The sequence below is a fragment of the Schistocerca nitens genome, chromosome 3 (genome assembly GCF_023898315.1).
Source record: "Schistocerca nitens isolate TAMUIC-IGC-003100 chromosome 3, iqSchNite1.1, whole genome shotgun sequence".
NCBI classification, from domain to species: Eukaryota; Metazoa; Arthropoda; class Insecta; order Orthoptera; family Acrididae; genus Schistocerca; species Schistocerca nitens.
Window position 1 is genome coordinate 649,339,431 of NC_064616.1, and position 25,071 is coordinate 649,364,501.

Here is a 25,071-nt window from a genome sequence, read left to right on the forward strand (position 1 = left end):
TTTTATAGGGCATGCCTTGTCTAGGAAAATATTTGTTTTTGTTACGCAATACACGCTTCGCATTTTTGTGACAACTACACAGAATAAACAAAGAACTGTTTATTCTTAGTAAAATATACATTATTCAAAAATTATCATATGAACTGTGCTACAGGAATTCCTATATAAATATTTCATGTCAACAAATCAAAGTCTCGAAAGATGGACGTCATCTGTAATTTAACATAAGACACTGCCTTGATTTTGTTTCTTCTCCCAGTCACTTGCATAACAATTATATCTGCAACAGTTTAGCTGTAATATGAATTGGAAGTTATTAAAAAATAATAATGATTTGACACAGACTTCTTCATGTGGCAAAACTAAGTACCTCTAAATTTTTTTCTAAGTACTAGCTGTGCACCTTAGCAATTAAAGTTTTTACTGTGCATTTCTTTCAGTGTATTCTTCGTGTTTCAAAAAATTCAGGGTAGGTTCCAACACGTCAGACTGGACCACTCCCTTGTGAGTTGCAATGTGGAAAATAAGGTCTGGAGTCCTGAAGAAGTTAATAGTGTGGAAAGGACAATCCTCTTCAGAAACTTCTTAAATCAACAGTAACGGCAGTAATGGTGTGTGTGTGTGTGTGTGTGTGTGTGTGTGTGTGTCTCTCTCTCTCTCTCTCTCTCTCTCTCTCTCTCTCTCTCTCTCTCTCCCATATTTAAGAAAATATACCAACATTCCCCTACACTGAAGAACAGAATGGAGATAGGCTATACATGTAAATGTAATTGTCTCAAGGAATTGCTAATTTTTCCAGAACTGCAGAAATTTCCTTTCTAGAAATGAGAAACTATAAGGCTGCCAGAAAGTATGAACAACTATTAATTCATAATTCAAATGAGAATATAAATTTAGATGGTGAATGAATGAAAGAAAAACAATAGCTGGGTAAAAATCTTCCGTCTGGTGAACTACAGTTCAGTATTGCCCAATACCAGCATAATGCACTCTACTGCACACCTCGCAAAATCCATCCCTTCAATTGAACATTTTCTCATCTGTGGGTTTTGCATGTGAGTTTCTTGTCCATTTTATCTCCATGTTACTTCACCCAAAGGAAACAACATTAAGCATTAATGCTAGAGTGTGACTCCCTCGGCTATGAATGAAAATAACCTGGTAACAACTTCATCTGCTTTATTACTGCGGAGTCACTTCTTATTCACAGACATCAAGCTTAAAAAAAATAAATAAATAAATAAATAATGGTTTGGTAGTTACCTGTGTGTCAAAAACATTTTTCAAAGTGATACCAAACTGGTTGAAAAGATTGACACTGTCGTTTCGGCAATCGTGAACAACCTGAAAAAATAAAACATTTGTTAGGGAGAACAAAAAAATGCAAATTGTGCAAGTAATAACTTCAAATAAAAGGCCAAGTCAGTACAGCTGAAAATCAATCTCCCCCCCCCCCCCAATGCAGTGTTCATAGGTAGTGAACACTAGTCCGATGACCAAGTCAAACTGCACTGGCAGTAGTAAAAACTAAATTTAATAGTACATACAACTTAGAAAATAACTTGAACATATAATAATAATCAAAAATTGCCTACAGAAAAGTGAGTTGGTTGAATACCACAAAGAACCTGTGACCACTGCTTAGCACTGCAGGAGCAGGAGTATACACAAGTACATACACACACAGGGTGGTCGGAAATTCCCGTTACAGACTTCTAGGACTTGTACAGGGGAGTGAGTCCATCGTATTTTGAATAGGAACCCATGCCTGGAAACAACATCCAACGATCAAAGTTATAGGCGCGTGCATCTGTAAATGTACGTATACACGGGGTGATTCCGTGATGAAGTTACAGACTTCCTAGGATGATAGAGAACGATAAATGTATTAATTTGAAGTAAGGATCCCTGTACCAGAAACGAAAGAGTCAAATGTTATAAATGAAAACCGTTCTGATACCTCTGACAGTTGAAAACATGTACCGGTTCTTGTATTGCGAAGAGAGTTGGTAGCTTTCAGCGGTGGTAGTCTGGACAAAAATGAGAAAAAATGTCAAATAAACTAGAGCTCTAAAGTGCATACCTTAACAGCTATATACACCTGCTCAGTAAAGGAGATGTGTTTTACATTAGCGAAGATGAACAAATGGTCATAGCTCCTCAGGTATGCAATTAAGAGCCCACGTTTACTGGACATATTTTCTCGTTTTTGTCCACACTACCACCACTGAAAGTTACCAGCCCTACACTCTTTGCAACACAAGAACTGTCAGAGGTATCAGAATGGTTTTCGTTTATAATCTTCGACTTGTTTGTTTCCGGTACAGAGATCCTTACTTCAAATTAATACATGTATCGTTCTCCATCATCCTAGAAAGTCTGTAAAATCATCACGGAATCACCCCGTGTATACATACATTTACAGGCGCCTGCGCCTATAACTTTGACGCTCTGTAGTCTCGTTGGATGACGTTTGCAGACATGGGTTCCTATTCAAAATACAATGGACTCACTCCCCTCTACAAGTCCTAGAAGTCAGTAACGGGAATTTCCGACTCCGACCACCCTGTATGGTCAAGAGTATATAGGAACTAAAAAAAAAAACACAACGTTGCTTGAAGAACACATGGGCTGAGCTTGTTTTACTTTGAAAATCAACCAACAGTGTCTTTACAAGGTCTCCATCATGAAGAGATGAAACATTAAACAACATGGTAATATACCTAATATATGGGCTTGATGCCCACATAACAAAAATGGGAAATTGCTGTTCAATCTAATTTATCAGGGATGTTTACAAAATGTAACAGCACACGCACAATTGAAAATGTCCCTCAGATCTGATTGATTCAAACAGTCTAAGGGGGATCTGGATTTAACTTCAATATAGAGCAGCCCAGGGCTCTTCCCTTGAGTAAGTCTGGATAAACACATATGTCACTATTCAAAGGAAGGACTTTAGAATAACACTGGATCCAATGGCAGAGGTGTCGAAAATTTCTTATAGTACTGAATACAAAATTATGTAGGTTCACTTACACAAAACAAGTATCTACACACTACTAGTGTCAAGCTTGCCAAGAACTCTGGAAGGCAATTCAAACGATGTATGAAGCAACCTTCAGTGATAAGGTTAGGCTTAACTTGCTAACAGTGTGTGCAGGCATACAAAGACAAGTAAAACTATTGTTCTCCATGAGAGAGAGATACCGAAATTAGACGCATGAGGGCACTGAAATAATTCAATGGCTAAAAGTGAAAATTTAGGCCAGACTGGGACTCGGACCCAGATTTTCTGCTTCATGAGAACAGTCACCTTAACTACTTTGGGTATCCGAGCACACTCCCAGTCCAACTCAAATTCCCAACTTCCTGCACACTACTTACGTAGCATCCCCCCTGCCCACCATCCTCACTGCTCGCACCATTTAGCTCGATTCTCGCAAGACGTGCATTCACACTGAAAACAACATGAAATGCCATCAAGGCATAATTACTATTATACGTGTGGTGCGTCTTCTTTCAGACACGTCCGAAAGAACAGACACCACACATTTTTGATTCTGTGGCTGTATATCCACACAATGAAAGAGAAATACCAAAGTCAACTGTATTAGGACACTGAAATAATTCAAAAGCAACAAGTGCAAGTTCATGCTGGGCTGGGACTAATAATTGTTGTCCTGTTAATGCTGTTAGAACATGCGTTTTACAGTTATTCAACAATATATTTGAGAGTTGGAACTTGAATAGTGGCAACTATTTGTTCACAACCGATACAAAAGATTTACATGTTTGCACCTGTTACTGTCCTTCAAAGTAGTATATCATTAGCAGAGCTTATTCTGTTGATGGTGCAAATGGAGCGGTCTAAAATTATGGGGATTCCCGTGTACGACTGTGATGGTGTTATCCTAACGCATTACATTCCTCCATGGCAGACCGTCAAAGCACAGTATTACTGTTTGTTTTTGGAGCATCACCTGCCGCCAGCTTTACGAAAGAAGCGGCGGCACTTTCTGTGCAACCCACCCAACATTTTGCACAACAATGCATGGGCGCATACAGCGCAAGCTGTGGCTGCTCTGTTTGGCTGATGGGACTGGGAAGTACTGTACCATCCACTATACTCCCCAGACTTAAGTCCTTGTGACTTTGATTTGATTCCGAAGATGAAGGAACCACTTCGTGGCATTCGCTTCAGAACTGCTCCAGAGATTCGACAGGCAGTAGACCGCTCCATTCGCACCATCAGCAGAACAGGCTCTGCTAACGGTATACTACGCTTTCCACATCACTAGGAATTGGTTCTACACAATGCTGGCGACTACTTTGAAGGACAGTAACAGGAGCAAACATGTAACTCTTTTGTATCGGTTGTGGATAAATAATTGCCACTATTTAACTTCCAACCCTCGTATATCTGAACTGCACACTGTCCAACTAATTGCCTGATACTGTAGTCACCTTATGTGACTCTGAAATCTACTTGGTTTCTTATGTAGTCAATAAATGTGACAGCGTCAACTGATGAGAAACATCATGTTAGCGTAATAAGCCAAATAAACCCAAGAAAACAGATGGGATGAATTTATGATACTGTCAATGTGAGGTCATAAGAGATGGAGCATATGCTCTCATTGGGGAAGGATATCCTTTTCAAAGGAACCATACTGGCTAGGAAAACCACAAAAAACTTAAATGTTGTTAGCCAGATGGAGATTCGAACTCCTGTCTTCCCAAATGTGATTACTGTTAATAATAACTGTTCCACTCAAGATACATTCTTTTGAGCTGTACGTAACAACATGTCTGATTGTAATCAGTTTCTCATAATACATTTTTTTGTCTAGAAGAAATAGAGGAACCATAAGTGTAATATAAAGGTGAGAAAGAAGTCAGTCTCTGGAGATACATATGAAGTGCACCATGTAAAATCATCTTGCAATATAATAAATATGGTTCAACCTTCACTAATCCCCTACAAAAATCACGGTGGTCTTGTAACTTCCTCTTATCTGAAGTGAACAACCCCTCATAGCATGACTCCTCCCACCACCCTGTGCTAGTGCTTCAACTTTTGTATGCATCTTGTTTTGCCTCCACTCTCACAACTCTGAACCACACTAGTTTCTCTCTCTACTAGATGTCTTTCTCTCTGTACCACTACTGCTGTCCTATTCGACCACACTATCTTTTCTATGCACCTTCCTTGCCCTTCTACCTGTTTTTGCATATTCGCTTCTTATTTAACCATCCCCTGCACCTAACTTGAGGCACTGGTCAAGTTTAAAAGCGTTTCTTGGAATTTTCATTACTTTCTAACACAAAATGCAGATGATTACAAACTGTTGTACAATTCCATGTGGCTATATTTTACCCAACGTGGAATATATCCACTATTTCGAAAACAAAGTTTTAAGTAGGGATAATGGCATATCTACATTTACATGGATACTCTGCAAATCACATTTAAGTGCCTGGCAGAGGGTTCATTGAACCACCTTCACAATTTTCTATTATTCCAATCTCATACAGCGTGCGGAAAGAATGAACACCTGTATCTTTCCATACGAGCTCTGATTTCCCTTATTTTATCTTGGTGATCGTTCCTCCCTATGTAGGTCAGTGTCAACAAAATATTTTCGCATTCGGAGGAGAAAGTTGGTGATTGGAATTTTGTGAGAAGATTCCGTCGCAATGAAAAACGCCTTTCTTTTAATGATGCCCATCCCAAATCCTGTATCATTTTGTGACACTCTCTCCCATATTTCGCGATAACACAAAACGTGCTGCCTTTCTTTGAACTTTTTCAATGTACTCCGTCAGTCCTACCAGGTCAGGATCCCACACTGCGAAGCAGTATTTTAAAAGAGGACGGACAAGCGTAGCATAGGCAGTCTCCTTAGGTCCTTTACATTTTCTAAGTGTCCTGCAAATGAAACACAGTCTTTGATTACCCTTCCCCACAACATTTTCTATGTGTTCCTTCCAATTTAAGTTGTTCGTAATTGTAATACCTAGGTATTTAGTTGAATTTATGGCTTTCAGATTAGACTGATTTATCATGTAACTGAAGTTTGAGTTCCTTTCAGCACTCATGTGGATGACCTCACACTTTTCGTTATTTAGGGTCAACTGTCACTTTTTGCACCATTCAGAAGTCTTTTCTAAGTCGTTTTGCAGTTTGTTTTGGTCTTCTGATGACTTTATTAGTCGATAAACAACAGCATCATCTGAAGACAACCGAAGACGGCTCCTCATATTGTCTCCAAAATCGTTTATATAGATAAGGAACAGCGAAGGGCCTATAACACTACCTTGGGGAATGCCAGAAATCACTTCTGTTTTACTCAATGACTTGTCAATTACTACGAACTGTGACCTCTCTGACAGGAAATCACAAATCCAGTCACATAACTGAGACGATATTCCATAAGCACGCAATTTCACTACGAGCCGCTTGTGTAGTACAGTGTCAAAAGCCTTCCGGAAATCCAGAAATACGGAATCGATCTCAAATCCCTTGTCAATAGCACTCAACACTTCATGTGAATAAAGAAAGAGTTGTGTTTCACAGGAACGATGTTTTCTAATCCCATGCTGACTGTGTGTCAATAGACTGTTTTCTTCGAGGTAATTAATGTAATGTAATTATGATTGTATACAGGTGTTGCAGGCAACACTTGTGCACGAAGCCAGCTAACTCAATGGTTCTCTAACATGTTTTCTCTTCCTGTCTAAATAAAATTTACATCCTTTCAATTCCAGGCATTTTTTCCAGACTTTGTAATGTACCACACATTAGCACAGTTTCATCAAGAACATCATGCCAGACTTGCATGAGAGGATTTGTTTGATGAGAATGGAACCATTACCTAGATGTTTGTCGTATTAAACGTTGAGTTGACATAAGGTGGAAATTATTTACATTCTGCCAGAAGTTTCCATTTCTATCTCAAGGCTGATGATAATCATGTTGATGAGCACTGTAAACTGTTCCTTGAGACAGTGGAAAGTTCACAAATTTATTTTCAGTGCTTGAAACCAAAAACTAATTTGTAATCATACTTAGTTTTTCTTCCATTTCTTCACAAGAAACTAGTTTTTTAATTTAATTTAGCATTCCTTTACATGATTCTATCTGCACAATCAATTTTCATCTGTCTCGGTAAGGATCATACATATGAAATGTACGTGCCCTAGCCTGTACGATTTGTTCCACTTAAACTGAGTGTAAAGAATATTTGAAACTCTAGTAAAGAAGACTCCTTGGCACTTCTTTTACTATAAAGGACTGATCCTCAAGGTGTTTGCACTGACAAAATAAATAGCCTGCATTCTATGAGTAACTGTAGAGTTTCATGTCAAAGTACTTCAACAGTTGGGTAAACAGCTTATATACATCCACCCACAAATGCAGAAAGACTATTTCATCAGGACAATATACAGAACAACACTGTGTTAGCAATGAAGGACACTCTGGCAATAAGAGAGTATTCAAATGCTTCCCCAACCAGTTTAGTCACCCCAAGGTGACACACTACTTGCAACAAATCTTGCCTGAAAGGAAACCATTTTGGGACCACTGAAAACATTCAAACACATGCGACAGGAACAGACAAATCCAATGGAGACAAAAAACTTGAAATTTTCATTTTGATTTGGAGTGAAATTTTTCTTTCATTTTAAGTAATCAGCTTCATAATCGCACCACCACGAACTGCTTGATACCTATCAACTCTTGCTTTATTCTCTTCCCATAGATGTCACATTACAGTAGGAATATAGATGCATGTGGTCAGAACACTACTGTATTGGCAATTAATATAATCTTTTGAATGCAGAGCTGCTGCTACCCCTCGTCCTTGTCCTCCTCCTAAAAGTAGATCCTCCATTTTTCTTACAAAGCTGACATTTACTTTTAGCAACATATTTAACTGTGTTAAAAACCATATGTCTTATTTCCATACTACGTGAATTGCATTTGTTTTCATGGATTCTACAAATATATATTTATGGACTCTTCAGTGGTAAAGCCACCTACCAATACATTAATGTTAGATTCTTGTTCTTAATATTTCTTTAAAATTTTGGTCAAAGGTCAAGCTCTTTTTATTATTCTCTGATATTGCTTCTCTCTTTATTTTAGTAAGCATCCTTTTTTCTAGATATATGTTGTTATAAGGGCTAACAGACAGGAAACTTGAATTACTACTGAAGATCACACAATAATGGCTTAAAAGTACGCTTATGATAAAACACACATCTGTAAAAGATGATACACATATAGGCTACATAACATACTTTCTACAGCCAAAAGATTTCTGTATATCCTTCTTGGTTTACGTACTATTTTGCTTTAGGCCATGGTGCAAATTTACAGACCTTAATAATCTTTATCGCTGTTCATGTAATATTTCTGTTTTTGACTTTTTTTAAAACAGAATCTTGGCTCTTGTATGACACCAAAGTTATTATTCTGCATCTACTTCTACACTCTACTAACCAATGTGAAGTGCATGGCAGAGGGTACTTCCCATTGACCATGCGTTACAGTATCTTCCCGACCCATTTTCAAATAACATGTGTGAAGAATAAGTATTAAAATGCCACTGTGCACCTTGTACATAGTCTAATATAATCAATGTGGTTCCTACAGGAGCAATACATATGAGGCTGTAGTAAATTTTTAGATTCACCACTTTATACTAGCTCTTGGAACTTTGTAAGCAATATTTCATGGGATGGTTAGCATCTATTTTCAGGTTTTTCAGCATCTCCATTATGCTCTCAAATGAGTCAAACAAGTCTGTGACCATCCATGTTGCCCTTAGTATTAATTCAATATCCCATTAGTTCAATTTTGCATGGATGCCACGCACTTACGCAATATTTTATAATGGGCTAAGCTGGAGTTCTGCAGTCAATCTCCTTGGCAGAATGACAGTACTTCCCCAGTATTCTATCAATGAACCAATGTGCCACCTGCTTTGCCAATGACTGCACCTATGTTGTTCTTCCATTTCATATCGTCACAATTTTTTACGCCAAGGTATTTTAACAAGTGGACTGATTCCATGTGTCTTTCATTGATATTGTAGTCATGTGATACTAAATTTTTGTGTAGAACAGAATTTTACATTTGCGAAAATTTAAGTTTTAAGATTCTACAACACATAATACCTCTTCTCACAGGTGGGTATGGCCTGTGCTTTCTCCCAACTACTGAGCAAAGTTTTTTTGTTTGAGGGATCTACGGTTTGCTACAGTTAAAGTTCTGTACACAATCCTGTATAGATTCCATTGAACCAGGGGGCATTGTTCAACTTCAGTGACCCCAGACTGCTGATACTAATATCTACATCTATATTCCGTAACTCCCATGCTTTTGCAGTTTACCTTCAATTAGGATTTGACGTCCAGTTTCCAGTAAGTGGGCCAGGTGCACAGTAACATTTCTCACGTAAACTGATAATGCCACAGTGCTTACAAGGTATACCCTACAGTCAGTCCGTACACTATCTTTCCATATTACACAAGTAAGTTCTATCACAAAGAAACTTACATTTGTTCAAGAGACTAGCCATATTTGGCAAATGGAATCCTTTACACATGGCACACTGAAGTAATGTATGTAAAGAAATCCTGTTGCTAAAGTAGGTACACAACTGAACCTCTCATTTTAACAATCAACTTTTGTACAAGACAGTTGTTAATTTAATGCTGTTTGCGGTAAACAATATTTTTCCTCTAGAAACAAGTCAGCATATCAGGTGGCAAAGGAATTGATGTAAGCAAAAATGTTTCTGAACTTGCAGCTGGATTCACCTTGTACTTTCAATAGACACAGCATGTTTATTGGTATCACGGGCGAGATAGTGCACAAAAAATACAAAGTATTTCAATTACCCCCTCCCACTTACAACACTACTTTTTGAAGGAATCTTGCGGGTCACCAGGTGCCAGAGTTAGCATATAACAACCTAATATGAGTAATTCACATGAAGGCAAGAGACTAGGTTGAAGTCCGGGTCCAATACACAATTTTAATCAGCTGAAGTTTTCCATAAAAACACACACATTCTGCTGCAGATTGTAAGATTCATTTATGTAACAACCTTCTCCATTGTCCTGCCGTGGCTTATAGAAATAAGAAGTGCTACCGAAAAGTTCCCAGTATGTATGTGTAGGTTGTGACGTCTAGCTAATATGATGAAATGTCATCAGGTGGTACCACATAAATTCTTCAAGAGTTAGTGGCTCAAGTGGCTTTGTGCTAGGTGGTCATGTTTAATTGCTACATAAACACGACATACTGAGGCATGCATTTTGGGAAAACACTTTAAGCCACAATCAACCTTATGACTGATCCAAATGTATTCAAGATGGCAAAACATTTGTTTTATGATGCTTCTGTTTCAGGGCAGCAGTCAACTGGCCTTAATACTGAAAATGTCACTACTGTTCAGAACATGGTGCTGGAAGATCGTAGACAGATTGTCCAAGATGTATGCAATGTCGTGGAGCTGTGTTACAGGGTATGTCGGGGATTTTGTCCAACAAAAGTGGCGCAAGGGTGGTCACTTGCTCCTTCATGACAAAACAAGGTTACACATTGCAACTGATCACCAAGGAGTTTCCAGTGAAAAACAAAATGACAGTTGTTTGAATGATATTTCTGTCATTTGAACAAACAAACTCCTTTATTTCATATTACTATCATGATTTCAGCCTTAAGCCATTATCAAGTACAACAATATTGGGTATAATTAGACTTTATTAAGTGAAGTCATTATCAAGATCTATTGAACTGTGTGTCTCAGTGTGTAGATAAGGAAAAAATTACCGAAATTTATGACAGACAGTTAGCGAACACATTTTTCAGGTGTAGTTTTCAGCTGTAGGACAACAGAGCAACAGAATGAACATCAGCAGGTTCAAAACAACTGCAGAAGGATACAAGATGACTTGGACAAAATTTCTAGTTGGTATGATGAATGGCATCTAGCTCTAAATATTGAAAGATGTAAGGTAATACAGAAGAGTAGGAAAAACAAACTCGTCATGTTTTGATACAGCATTAGTAGTGTCCTGCTTGACGCAGTCAATATGAAATGGACCGAGCATGTGAGGAATGTGGTAGGAAAGGCAAATGGTCGACTTCGATTTACTGGGAGAATTCTAGGGAAGTGTGGTTCATCTGTAAAGGAGATCGCATACAGGACGCTAGTGTGACCTATTCTTGAGTATTGCTTGAGTGTTTGGGATCCATACTAGATCGGATTACAGGAAGACATTGAAGCAATTCAGAGGTGGACTGCTAGATTTGTTACTGATAGTTTCGAACAACACGTGTGTTACGGAAATGCTTTGGGAAACTCAAATGAGAATACCTGGAGGGACAGTGACGTCCTTTTCAAAGAATGCTACTGAGAGAATTTAGAGAACCAGCATTTGAAGCTGGCTGCAGAATGACACTGTTGCCTCCAACATACATTGCACGTAAGGAACACGAAGATAAGATACAAGAAATTAGGGCTCACATGGAGGCATATCGACAGTCATTTTTCCCTCATTGTATTTTTGAATGGACAGTAAAGGAAATGACTAGCAGTGGTATGCCACACACCTTAAGGTGGCTTGAAGAGTATCGATGTAGATGTACAGTCGTTACATGTGCAGTGAACGTGGTCTCATATCATTCAAACGTTGTTACATGGCTATGGCCCAAAAATATGAAAAGATTATCAAAGTGACAGTTGTTCCTTATCCTGGATATTCACCCTGAGTGACTTTTCTTTCCCAGAATGAAACTTGAGTTAAAGCCGAAGACTTCATACAGTTGAGGATATTCAAATAGAATTGCACAAGTGGTACTAAACAGGCTCACAAAAAATGCATCCCAAGGATCTTTCAGTTCATGGAAAAACAGCTAGAAATGGTATATACACCCCCAAGTCGATTACTATTGATAAGTCCCATAAGATTTCACACACATTTGAACATTTGATTACTATTGAAGGTCATGGTGATACGTAATGTTCAGGTTAAGTGTAAATTTATTTGTTAGGGTATTCCAGGAACTTTTGGGTAGCACCTCACAGTAGTGAAACATGAGCAGAAGAGCTTGTCACACATGCATGCTCTATCACTTACTCACTATGTCTCTTAGCTAATCATAATGCGTATGCAAGTGGCTACATACCTATTCTACACACATTCAATAGGTTTACGATGTAGAGTAGAGTCATCATTTGAATAATATGGTACAGTATAAATGTAATATATATCATCACAACTCCTATATGGGACATGTCACACCCATCTCTCTGCTGTTATGGGAGTCTCAAGTTCACAGAATTTAGGAACTTTAGGTACTTCCTTCTGCACATTCCCTGTGCACACTTGTTTAGGCATCATTGCCAAAACTTATTAGAACTATAAGCCAAGTTTGCAGCACTGAACAACGGTTCTAAGTTACATATTGTGAAGTAATAAGTGTTTCACATTGAGGAACACTATCAGGATATGCCCAGCAGTCACTGACCTGTTTCACTCACATATTTACAAAACATCAACTCCAGTCCTTATCCACTTGCAGTGACGATAACAGTACACGAGGATGTGGCAGGAAAGAAGAAAATTAATATAAAAAAGTACTGCATTCACTAGAGGAAGCAACTGCAGTCCTTATCCACTTGCAGTGACAATAACAGTACAGGAGGATGTGGCAGGAAAGAAGAAAATTAATATAAAAAATTAATGCATTCACCAGAGGATGTAAGTTTTATCTACTTTACCACCTTGTGATGAAATGTTTTCAGAATAAAGTTAAATCAGACCAAAAAGTAGCAGTGAATATGCCAAACATTATTAAAGTTTGTTGATGACTGAGAAACAACCAATGCTCGGACCCCTTCACCTCCATCTGTGAGTACTGCTTCATGGTGTCACAGCAGTTTACGGTGTTTGGAAGGTTATGATATTGTTTCGTACGTCCAAATAATAAGTAATTATTGTGGGACTTCTGCAACTGCCACAAATCCCAACACACAGTTCTAAATTTAGAACACACTTTATGATAAAAAATGTAATTTATCAGGGAAATAACAATAGTAAAAAAAAGTGGATTAAAAAGTTTCTGGCATTACAATGAGCTGCTTCAGTCCAATATGCTACAGGGACAGAACCAGAAGGAATTGGATCTAATATTAATGTAGCAATTTGTTTGTCAACAATGAATAAATTGTGGCACAGAGTCATGTCATGGTAGAACTCCTTCCATTAAAAGAAAAATTCCACATATTTCAGTGCTAATACTTCCACTTTAACAGTGAGAACTTCAGCTGTTGAGAGAGACACAAAAATTGTGTTTGTTTGACGAGGAATACCCTGAGTTACCCTAAACCATGACAGAGGTAATTGTTAATAAATTTTTCAGGCATTGTGGTGGATGACTATAACCTAATTTAGGAGTTGATGTCAGAGGCTCTTGTGTGTAGTGTAAGTTTTGAAATGCATGAAAACGTTAAGTATCATTTGTAGTGTTCACTCAAAACTGAACACTAACAACAACAACAGAAGAGCCAAGGTTCTCAACACATTTGACTTAGATGTTTAATTGTTATAAATTAAAATAATGAGCTGTATAGATATAATCTAGTATTCTGAAATTAAACAATATGTAAGTCATGTTGATATGACATCATTTAGCTCACATTAAATGAACTTTTGGCCATTGTCAAGTGATAAACACTGGCATTCATGTGATGATGGAGTGTGTTTCTACTAATCATAATGTCACTGGTGTCTGGTCTATTATCATACAAAGCATTCTTTCCTCTACATACTTTCTAAGTGAAGCCTTCAATGCCAGTTTTTATATTATGTTTTTGTTCTAGTTCTAATGTTATATTTTAGTTGTTCTGGTTTGTCTGGTGATTCTCTTGCTCAGTTCATCGCCACCCAAAACCACCAGTTTCCGTGGCTGTTGTGTTACATTCTTTATTACGAATTGGAATGATTTCATAATTGACAACATTTACATTTTTTTGCAACATTCTCACTTAGGCATAGTCCATATCAATTCAGGCACGCTAGGAAAAAAATCTTACCTTCATAGTCTCGGATGTTATTGAATTTAGCATATGTTAAAATGGACTAAGTAAGAAACATGGATTTTTTTTGTTTTGTTTTCTCCAAAAAAATTTCTGCTCCAAGATACAGACCTCCAAATATGACACTGCGCATACCATTTTGAAGATGCAAATTTTGGAAAAAAATTTTAAAATTCTGTTCCTCTGGAACAGTTCTATATATTTTGTTGGGGTTTTTTATTTGAAAGATAACTGCTTTATGATTACAAAGAAATCCTCCATTTGGACTTATCTGTCAAAGTTCTTTTACTACAGCATTCTGAACTTTTTTAATTTATGGAAAAACTTTTTTTTCGCCAAAAATGCCAATCCACAAAATTTTGATATTTTTTTTTTCTGTTGATTAGTACCATACAGTTCTACATTCCCTGAAAAGGGGAGCTTCCACTTTTAGGTTGAACAGGTTTTACAGCCAACATGTTTTATACCACATTATCATGTAAAAGGCTCATAAAAATCGAAACCTAGCCTTACTTAACATAATTTTAGTTATGAAAGATAAGTGAGAGACTCATTTTTCAAGCATTTTAAAAGGTTCAAAAATGTATGTGAAAGGTCCAAAGACTTAAAGGTTTTAATTTTCTGTGCACTCTGTTTTGTACTGAAATTAGCCAGTCAATGAACTAAAAATGTATTCCACTGCTTCAGTATCTTCCTTTGATATAGAGTGATGCCTTCCTGTTGAACCAATACGAACTGGAGCACTTACGATTTTCACAACATTGTGAACAGGAAGTGAGCAATGATGGCGTTGTTGCTGTCCTTCAGCTGGAAACCTATATCCAGCAGCTGGTCTATGTGGTAGCATAAAGTTCACTACAATTTCGTTTAACTCCTAACTGGTGTCTATAATCTCTGCAATCCACCGGTCACAGTCGTACACACACGCCACAGACATCCCCCTTCTCAGGTTGTGAATCTGAATACTACCCTGCTGTTTCTGAGGTGTTGGCCGAATGATCAAAATTTCTTCTTCTTGCTCTTTAAAGTGCTTCCAATATGAGTTCGCCGATCACTTTGAGTCCAAAAATGTGTTTTCTGAATTCCTTTCACAGGAACCATTCTTCTTTTTTCTGCTCACGGAATTCTTCGATTTCCTCTTTGGACAAAAGAATGAGGGCTGTGGATGTGTAATATTTCACAACTCTCGTAAAATCCTCAGCATTCTGAATTGCAGCTGTATTTGGTCTAGAGAGATTGTTTTGTAGCATGGTGCTTCAGCAGGCCTCCTATACCATCAGAAGACCTCTTCCCATGACCTGTAGCATTGTATACCCAGTCAGTTGGCACAAGCAACTTAATTCAAACAGCTGGTAATGATTTTTAAAATGACTAGGAGCACCATAAGAAATAATGATCACCTTCTCTGCCCTCTTTGCAGTTGAAGAATTTTGCGCATTGCTAGCAAAACATGTGCTGAGTCATGTTTTGTGTCATCACTTATAACTGCAACACTTATGGTCCTGTTTTGAAAATATGTCACTCCTGTAAACACTGAAACCTAGTCATTTCTCCATCTCCCTTCCCGAGCACGGGGTCCCAGATTCGATTCCCGGTGGGGTCAGGGATTTTCACCCGCCTTGAGATGACTGGGTGTTTGTGTTGTCCTCATCATTCTATCATCATTCATGAAAGTGGTGAGATTGGACTGAGCAAAGGTTGGGAACTAGTATGGGTGCTGATAACAGTGCAGTTGAGTGCCCCACAAAACAATAATCATCATCATCATCATCATTATTATTACTCCAATGGTACCCTTCCTGTGGGAGAATTACATACCAGTTCTGAGCAAAATCACAGTGAAGCACTAAACAAGGTTCTTCAGCCTGTACACACCCTTTTACTTTTGCAATGTGGTGGTGTTGCAGTTTCTTCAGATGCTGGTGTGTTACTGCTTTCACTGACCATTTACCAAGTTAATCAATGAAACTGTCAGAGGCAACAGTTTTCTTAATTAGTTTATTTTCCTCCCATGTCGCATATGTAATCTCTGCAGAGTTATCTGCTACATCTTTCAGGCCAAGTCTCTGTAAGGACTGTCCTCCCGTTCCAGGGCAGTCACCACCACATTCTTGAAACAAACAAGTCTCTCACTTTTACATCAGAGACTACTTATGACTTCACACACCCAATCAAGGTGTCATGCCACGTGCTCCAGTGAGTTCTTTAGAGTTACCACACTAAGTTCAAAATTCACACAGCGCACACATAAACAGACATCTCTAATTGGGTGTGGAAATTACTCACTTAGATCATAGTGCATAAAATTTTGATCTTTCAATATGTGAAGTTGTATAGTTGCTCTTATAAATTGCAGAAGTTTCTTTAATAGTGCGATTCATGTATCTCTTCACTTTCACAACTTTTTGACCTTCAGCTGTTCCAGTTATAGTGTCTTTTTTTTTTTTTTTTGGCACTCTGGCAAGAACAGTACCATTTATCTTCCAGATAAAATTACTGCATTACTTGAACTTGAGCTGTTTCTACAGGATGACCATAATAGGGATCTGGTCTTCTAAAGACTCCTTTTACAGAACTCAATTTCTTGATTTGTCTACCATGTACTCTGAGACTGATGGAATGTGGTTCAAAATTGTTTTCTTTGAAAATGTCTCCAGAATAATAGTTAAAACTTGCACCTTTTCACTGTAAGATGCACGATATTCAACAGCTGAATCGATATTTGTGAAAAATTTCTGGCAAGAGATAAAAGATCTGAAGATGGAATTTCTACTTTGAAGAGTGTGGTCAGTTTTGCCGTAGCGTGTTCATCCACAGCTTTAGTAATTTCTCTGCACTTTCTTGATGCATAGAGCTTATGACTCAACTTCACTGACCACGGTTTCTTAACAGGACTAACACCTACCTCTGTAGTTGACTGATTCAGGGTATTTAAAGTAAGTGCAATCATATGTCAGTGATCTTCTTAGAGTACGAGCCTAATGAAACACTTACGCCCAAATTTACAGTGTATGTGGTGAAACATGATACTGTTGAATGTTTTCTATTTGAATCTGTAGATTTTGAAACAAGTTAACAGGAATAGAGACTAATATAATAATTTCTCACTCCATTGCAAACAAAATTTTGTAACCATATTTTTCATTTTCATGCTAAACCTAAAAATGTAAATTAATATTTACCTGAAATTTCATTCATTACACTGTAATGGCTATAAAAATAAAACTACTCTGAATCAAAACAGAAATAACGGAATTATATAATTGTTTTGGATGCTGGAGTGATTCATTAACCAGCATTTATAATAGTAGTACATCACTACTTTACCAAAAGTGGACTAATTTAACTATGTTTGGATATTCTGAAAAGGAATGATTAATTTACTATCAAATTTAGCATTTGTGATTTTTATAATTTTAACTGAGTTGACTAGATTTCTGCTATTATGGAACAAGACTTTTTTCCACTCCTAGTGTTAATTTTCAAGTATGGTATTAAGTTGGGGAAACGCAAGCAACAAATGTATTTGATAAGCTTAATCAGTGTTGGCACTGTCCCTAGTTGCAGGGCTATTCATAAAGAAGGAACATATTTCAAACATTTATTGCTTCTAAACTACAAAATATAGAAACACAATTCCAATGTTACTGGAAAGAGAAAAGTACAAATTTTTATGCATTTGATGTACGCACCTTGTTTTAAACAACACATACCAAAATAGTGGCACATTTCTTGCCACACACAAAGCAGCTGGTCTCTCGTTATCGAATTCACAGCTTCAACAATGCGATGTCGCAGACTTTAAAGAGTGTCAGTCAGGGGGGAGGGTTAAAACACGGCCTTTCATGTAACCCCACATAAAGTCATAAAGTGTGAGGTCTGGAGACCTGGGAGGCCACTGGCAATGAAGTTCATCTTCTTCTCGTCCTCTTCCAATCCCATATTCTGGAATGGTGTCGTTCAGGTAACATACAACGTCCTTAGAGAAATGAGATGGGGCACCACCTTGCATGAAGATGAAGTCATCTGAATAATCTTCAAGTTGAAGAAATAACCAGTTTTGAGGCATGTCTAGATAGATTAGTCCTGTCACAGTTTTCTCCATGAAGCAGACAGCAACAGCACCAATGTGGCTGTGATTGGAACGTTTATCCGGAATGTTCAGATTTCAAACTGTTGTCTGTCCAGGAATGTTGGAATGATGGTGTTACGTTTTGTAGTTTGGAAGGTATAAATGTTGGAAATCTGTTCCTTCTCTCTGAATATATATTCTGCATATATTACAATACCACTCAATATACAAACACACACAGCCGGCCGGAGTGGCTGAGTGGTTCTAGGCGCTACAGTCTGGAACCGCGCGAAAACTACGGTCGCAGGTTCGAATCCTGCCTCAGGCATGCATGTGTGTGATGTCCTAGGTTAGTTAGGTATAAGTACTTCTAAGTTCTAGTTAAGTTCCATAGTGCTCAGACCCATTTGAAAGTGCGCGCTCACACACACACACACACACACACACACACACACACACACACACACACACACACACACACACACACATGCTGCAGCACCCTGATTATGTAAAAAAAGAAAAGAAAAGAAACACTCTATAGGCTTACCTCCATTTTTAAATTCTGGCTGAGCAGTAATAAGATCAATTACACAAGTATGCAATGCATCTTATGGTGTATTTGCATTGAAACTAGAGTAAAAATGTGATGCATGATGACACTCACCTTAGTAACAATCTCAGATTCCAACAGTCTCTGCAAGCCACCATTTGACACCAAAGAGGGGCAAGTAATTAAATCAAACAAATATGCTTGGCCTGATAATGTTCCAATTTGAAATAATGTCAGCTGCCCTTTAACACCTAAATTTATTCCCTCACAGTCAAATGACACTGCAACAGGTTTTCCCGATTTTGCGGCCGACAAAATATCTTCAACAATCTGAAGAGATTCTTTCACATTCACGACGACTCTAGTTGCCTGCATTATTTTTGCCTTCCAGACTTCAGCACTTCCACTGTCATTCACTAAAGAAGTTGCTGCATATGAGCGATCCTTCTCTGTATTATCTGCTAATGTCTTCATCACTAAAGAATTAATACGCTGCTTTAGGGACTGATATTGGGGATTTTGTAGAGACTGACAAACTGCTGAATTGTTCGCTTGAGTAAGAGGCTTGGCACACTGACCATTGTTGACTGCACTATTGCTTCTGATCTGTTGTTGGTGTGTTGGACTTGTTTGAAGTGAATCACTTTGACTAACACAGTTCTTAGGCAACACTAATGTTACAAGATTAGACTGCACATTAAACACATCAGAATGCATTTTTAAGAAGGTCTGAAGGTCTTGTGGCGTTTTGAAAATATATGAAAGATGTTCAGGAGGAAATCTTACAGTTGCTTTACTAAAAAGTTGATCCACCAACATTGGACCTCTGGAGTCTATGCACTTCGTGAAAAATTCAAGCAAGCCAGATGTTACTTCTTGATCCACTCTCATCAATTGAAATTCACGGAAAGGCTGTGGTTCCTTTCCCTCATATTCTTTCAATATAACCGTATCTTCCTTCACAACAAAAGCATCTGGATATCTTAACAAAAATTCTTTAAACTCTCTTATGTTTTGGCCTGAGATGTGTCTCACCTCCGGTGAAGCTTGGGAACGGTGACCCAACAAACTTTTAATGGGTACATCAATACCGGCACCATATTGCATTAACTTGTGGCTAAAATATTCGACAGCTTCTTGAGCATAATCTCGTTTCCCACTACTGTATTTCACTGCATTGTTTCCACTTTCTTGTTCCACACTGAGGGGACTGTAACCATTTACGTAAACATAGTCACCATCAAAACAAAAAAGCGCTGGATACTGGGAGAGAAACTTTTTTAATCCAGACTGTGAGCCTCCTGCAATTTGTCTCATTTCCTTGGTGAATCCTTTTGCACCAAACTGACAGCTTAGGTCGTGCAACGTACGCGGGCCACCCTTGTCCATCAGTCGTTCAAAGAAAAACAGCAATGTCATATTCCTCACTAATTCATATTCCGTGCTGTCCATTTCTAGTAATGTTGTTGAGGCAAAACTTAAGTCAAAGAGAGAAATGAAAGAAACCTAAAAAAAATCTGTCTGTTCCCAATGCTCACCGCTCACACACTCTCTCTCACAGCTCAACACATTTTGTAACAAAACACACTAGCTGCCACCCATGTGACGGTTAACTGCGTTAAACAAGTTAAAGTCTCTTCTGGTGGACGCTGGGTATGAACATCATACTGTCGCTTCGTCACTCAAAACAATTTTTTTAAAAAAGTAACGCCCACGATAAACTGCACTGTTATATTAGTACACATATAACTCAAAAATAAATACACTACGTGGCCAAAGATAAACATTTTTCAGAGATGTAGCATTTGAGAAAAATTACAGCGCACTGGGAACGCCTCCGTCAAGAATTTTGCTTAAAAATTATTTTGTAAGCAGTTTGACGTAAAATCCATGTTCTTTTGTGTCTTACAGGATTTATCGAAGTCGTCATTTTATGTATTATTAAGTATTGCTTCTACCAGTACCATATACCGTATGCCAAATACGGTCATTTTATTGTAGTATATGATTTGTCGAACACACATCATATTCTAAAATAAAATGACCGTTCCACACATATCGATCTGTCTGTGCAGATATCTGCAGAGATGTCTACGCATGCAATAAATCATCGCAAATCAGATGCGTTAACGCGACACAAATTCATCTTTAATGTTGCTGACTTGTAAAACCCTCCTTCCATATAGTCCACAGTGTTTCCGTAGAATCGGGGGACCACCTGTTCGTGGATGCCAACAGAATCCACGCACTGTTAGAGCTGTGAGGTGTGTGCGACGTATTACACCAGAGACTTCCTGGGAAACGTTTGTTGGAAGAACCGGATTAATTCTCTGCACCGTGTCTAAATAATGGTCGCCAGTCTCATCTTGACTCGCGAGACAGGGTTAAAATTGTCACAAGTCATATATTCCCCCTTTCTATCCATCTAACTTGAAAAATCTATCAAATCCGATCGCTAGATTGGAAAACGAGCTCCGCAAACAGTCACTGGTCCACAACCAACATATTTCTACCATTTTCTCTACAGGAAACACAGTATCACAGCCTAAAGTAAAAAATGAGGACGGTACACACAGGAATTCGACAAACCTAATCTTAAATGGAACAAACGGAATTTGCTTCCTAAAAGACCTCAGCAAGTTTGCCTCATTATCAAACACTGCTTACAGCTAACTAACGTTTGCATGTTGTGACATGAGGCCTCTGCCCACCGACAAGCGCTCACTCACTGTCACACCATTGGTCATAAAAACTGGAAAACCACTTAGCCCTTCAATCTGTGTCCAGGAAACACACTTGCCAATGATTTCAGTTTTCCATAGCGCAACACAACACACTCAAAACCTCAGCTCTGGCTCATAGTGTCCATGACTCTCATCCCACACTTCTACATTTATACTCCGCAAGCCACCCAACGGTGTGTGGCGGAGGGCACTTTACGTGCCACTGTCATTACCTCCCTTTCCTGTTCCAGTCGCGTATGGTTCGCGGGAAGAACGACTGTCTGAAAGCCGCCGTGCGCGCTCTAATCTCCCTAATTTTACATTCGTGATCTCCTCTGGAGGTATAAGTAGGGGGAAGCAATATATTCGATACCTCATCCAGAAATGCACCCTCTCGAAACCTGGCGAGCAAGCTACACCGCGATGCAGAGCGCCTCTCTTGCAGAGTCTGCCACTTGAGTGTATTAAACATCTCCGTAACGCTATCACGGTTACCAAATAACCCTGTGACGAAACGCGCCGCTCTTCTTTGGATCTTCTCTATCTCCTCCGTCAACCCGATCTGGTACGGATCCCACACTGATGAGCAATTCTCAAGTATAGGTCGAACGAGTGTTTTGTAAGCCACCTCCTTTGTTGATGGACTACATTTTCTAAGCACTCTCCCAATGAATCTCAACCTGGTACCCGCCATACCAACAATTAATTTTATATCATCATTCCACTTCAAATCGTTCCGCATGCATACTCCCAGATATTTTACAGAAGTAACTGCTACCAGTGTTTGTTCTGCTATCATATAATCATACAATAAAGGATCCTTCTTTCTATGTATTCGCAATACATTACATTTGTCTATGTTAAGGGACAGTTGCCACTCCCTGCGCCAAGTGCCTATCCGCTGCAGATCTTCCTGCATTTCGCTACAATTTTCTAATGCTGCAACTTCTCTGCCACTCTTGCGAAGCCACGCAGCAGAACCTGATTTGGCGTGCTCCAAATCTGCCTCCCAAAATTATTTTAAAACTAACGCCGTTCGAACAATCCACTTTCAAAGCAAAATGGAGGAACTTCAATTGGCTATATCCTATTAATGCTAATAGTACTTCCTGTAGGGTACTGATTCCGAAGGCTGTAAGAAAACCACCGACCATCCTTTGGTAACCACTTACTGTAGAAACCAACACAGTTGGCCACAACCACCACCCACTTAACAAGATTAAGGGAAGACCTGTCCATTATATCCAAGCTGTAGAATGGCTGCTGTCACCCAGAAATGGCGAAACAGGCGTCAGCGGTCACATTAGCGACCCGCACTAGACAGTGGGTGCGACCAGGAAATGCTACACAGATCCTGCCCACAATTTCGGTGACATGCGATACTATTTTCAACAAGGATAGTGAAAACCTTGGAACTGAAAAAATTCACTCAACATGCAGGAGCTGCTACGGTCGCAGGTTCGAATCCTGCCTCGGGCATGGGCGTGTGTGATGTCCTTAGGTTAGTTAGGTTTAAGTAGTTCTAAGTTCTAGGGGACTTATGACCTAAGATGTTGAGTCCCATAGTGCTCAGAGCCATTTGAACCATGCAGGAGCAACGGCTGGCTAGTTGACTGACTGAATCAACATATGCACCTCTCAGCTGTTGTTCAGGGTTGGAAAACTGGCATCCAGCTCTACACTGATAAACCAAAACAACATGACACTGGTTCGTGCTTGGCTACCATGGGGCCCCAGCCTTTGCAGCACTTTCCCCCTTCCGTGCTGCATGTCTATCCTCTTGCTATTCTTTTACGCCTCCCTTGGGGAACATGTCTGGGGTATTATCGGGAATGTTCTGCATCCTATTGCTGACCTGCGAACAGCCTCAACTTTCTTTTTGGCCCATTTTTCTTTTTTGGGTTCCCTTCTCCTCTCGTTCCTCCGCTTCGGCGTTTGAGGATCCTCTTTTTCTTCTGCCTCCCCGCGTGCTCCTGTAGACCAGCCCATGCATCTGACGTGTAAAAGGTGACTGGGTAATGTGTAATTCCCAGCCCCGGGTCGACAGGTAGGGTTCGCACATACCCCCTGGTACAGGCCAGGCCCAGGGAGGGATGACTGCCTGAGCTGTAAACTTCCCAGATTTCCCATTGGTCCCTCCGTCAGGTGTTCAGGATGTGTGACCTGAGGTGTGAACAATCACGTAAGACGGGTGCACCCCCTTGTGTAGGGGGCCCCCAGTTGGAAGGAGCACGACATTGGAGACACTGGCAATCATGGGGGATTTCCTCGTGATGAGTCACTCATCCTCTCCATCAACGTCGACGAAACGTAAACGTAATGAGGCTACTGATTCAAAGATTCTTCCTGCTACACCGCAGTTGCTTGTGGTATCACAATCTGGCGACGGTCAGTCCTTCGCTATGGTCAGTCCGTTTATTATTCAGAAAGATGGAGATTCCATTGCTGACCCTGTGAAATCCTGCTCTCGTTTACAGAATGGCACTTTGCTTTTGGAGACGGCTTCCGATGGTCAAGCACAACTATTACTTACTGCCTTGCTTCTTCACGGCCACCCTGTTTGTGTCGAGGCACATAGAACTTTCAATTCTTCCCATGGTGTAATTTACACCAGGCTGCTTGATGGTCTAACTGAGGCTGAAATACAATCTTACCCCTCTGATCAGGGTGTCATTGCCATTCATTGTGTAATGAGAAAGGTCGATTCCTCCTTGGTGTCCACCCACACTCTTTTCCTCACCTTTGATAGGGTGGTGCTGCTGCCCAAGATTAAAGCAGGCTACGAAATCATCAACGTCCGGCTGTACATCCCGAATCTGATGCACTGTTACCAGTGGCATCGGTTCAGTCACACTAGAATGTCTTGTCGACACCCAGCCAAGTGCGTAACCTATGGCAGGGATGCACATGAGGGCGAATGTCAACCTCCTCCTCCCCGCTGTATTAACTGCATTGGCGGCCACGCCGCCTCCTCCCAGAATTGACTAGTGTATCTAGATGAGCGGGCTGTTCAAGAGATTGGGGTAATGGAAAAAGTGCCTTACCCAGTAGCTCACAAGTTACTGGCTAGTCGCAAACCCTGTGTTCTCCTGTCTGGCACTTATAGTTCAGTTCTTGTTACCCCTTGCTCCATGAAGGACATGGCTCCACCGACATGAGACCTCAAATTTGGCTCTGAGGTTGTGAAGTCACCCAGTGTCAAGGTAGCATCGCTGTCCCCCCGTCCCGCTGTGCAATAACCTGTAAAACACTCGCCCAAAGGAACGAAACTACCCACTACCCAACCTGCAGGCAGGAAAGGCCAGGAGCAGTACTCCCAAGAAGACTTCCTCCATCCCTCCAGCCAAACCACACCCAAGTCTTCGTCTACCCAAAAGGGCTTGAAGAAGTCTGCTAAAGACAAACGTTCTTCCCCTTCACCAACTCGAAGATCTTGCTCGATTGTGTCGCCACGTGATCGCTTAGCCCAGCTGGCCTCTGTCTCGCCAGTGCGCACCACCAACCGATTTTCGGCGTTGGACTCCACCGACCGACCTCACAAGCACGCCGATCCTTGTGTGGACCCCATGGAGCAGGATCCTCCTGCTTCTGTGCCCTGTAGTAGCA

At 39.7% G+C, this 25,071-nt stretch overlaps 1 protein-coding gene across 2 annotated transcripts in view; it reads right to left on the bottom strand.

The window, feature by feature from the left end:
- Nucleotides 1-20,470, bottom strand: part of LOC126248610 (egalitarian protein homolog) — a 94,392-nt gene extending 73,922 nt beyond the window's left edge. For both annotated transcript variants that reach the window (XM_049949755.1, XM_049949756.1), the window contains exons 1-2: nt 18,857-20,470; nt 1,264-1,344 (exon numbers count right to left, since the gene is read on the bottom strand). In XM_049949755.1, coding sequence (XP_049805712.1) covers nt 1,264-1,344; nt 18,857-20,194 — 1,419 coding nt within the window. In that variant the 5' untranslated portion in view covers nt 20,195-20,470. The remainder of the gene's footprint in view (nt 1-1,263; nt 1,345-18,856) is intronic.
- Between the last annotated feature and the right edge of the window lie 4,601 nt (nt 20,471-25,071).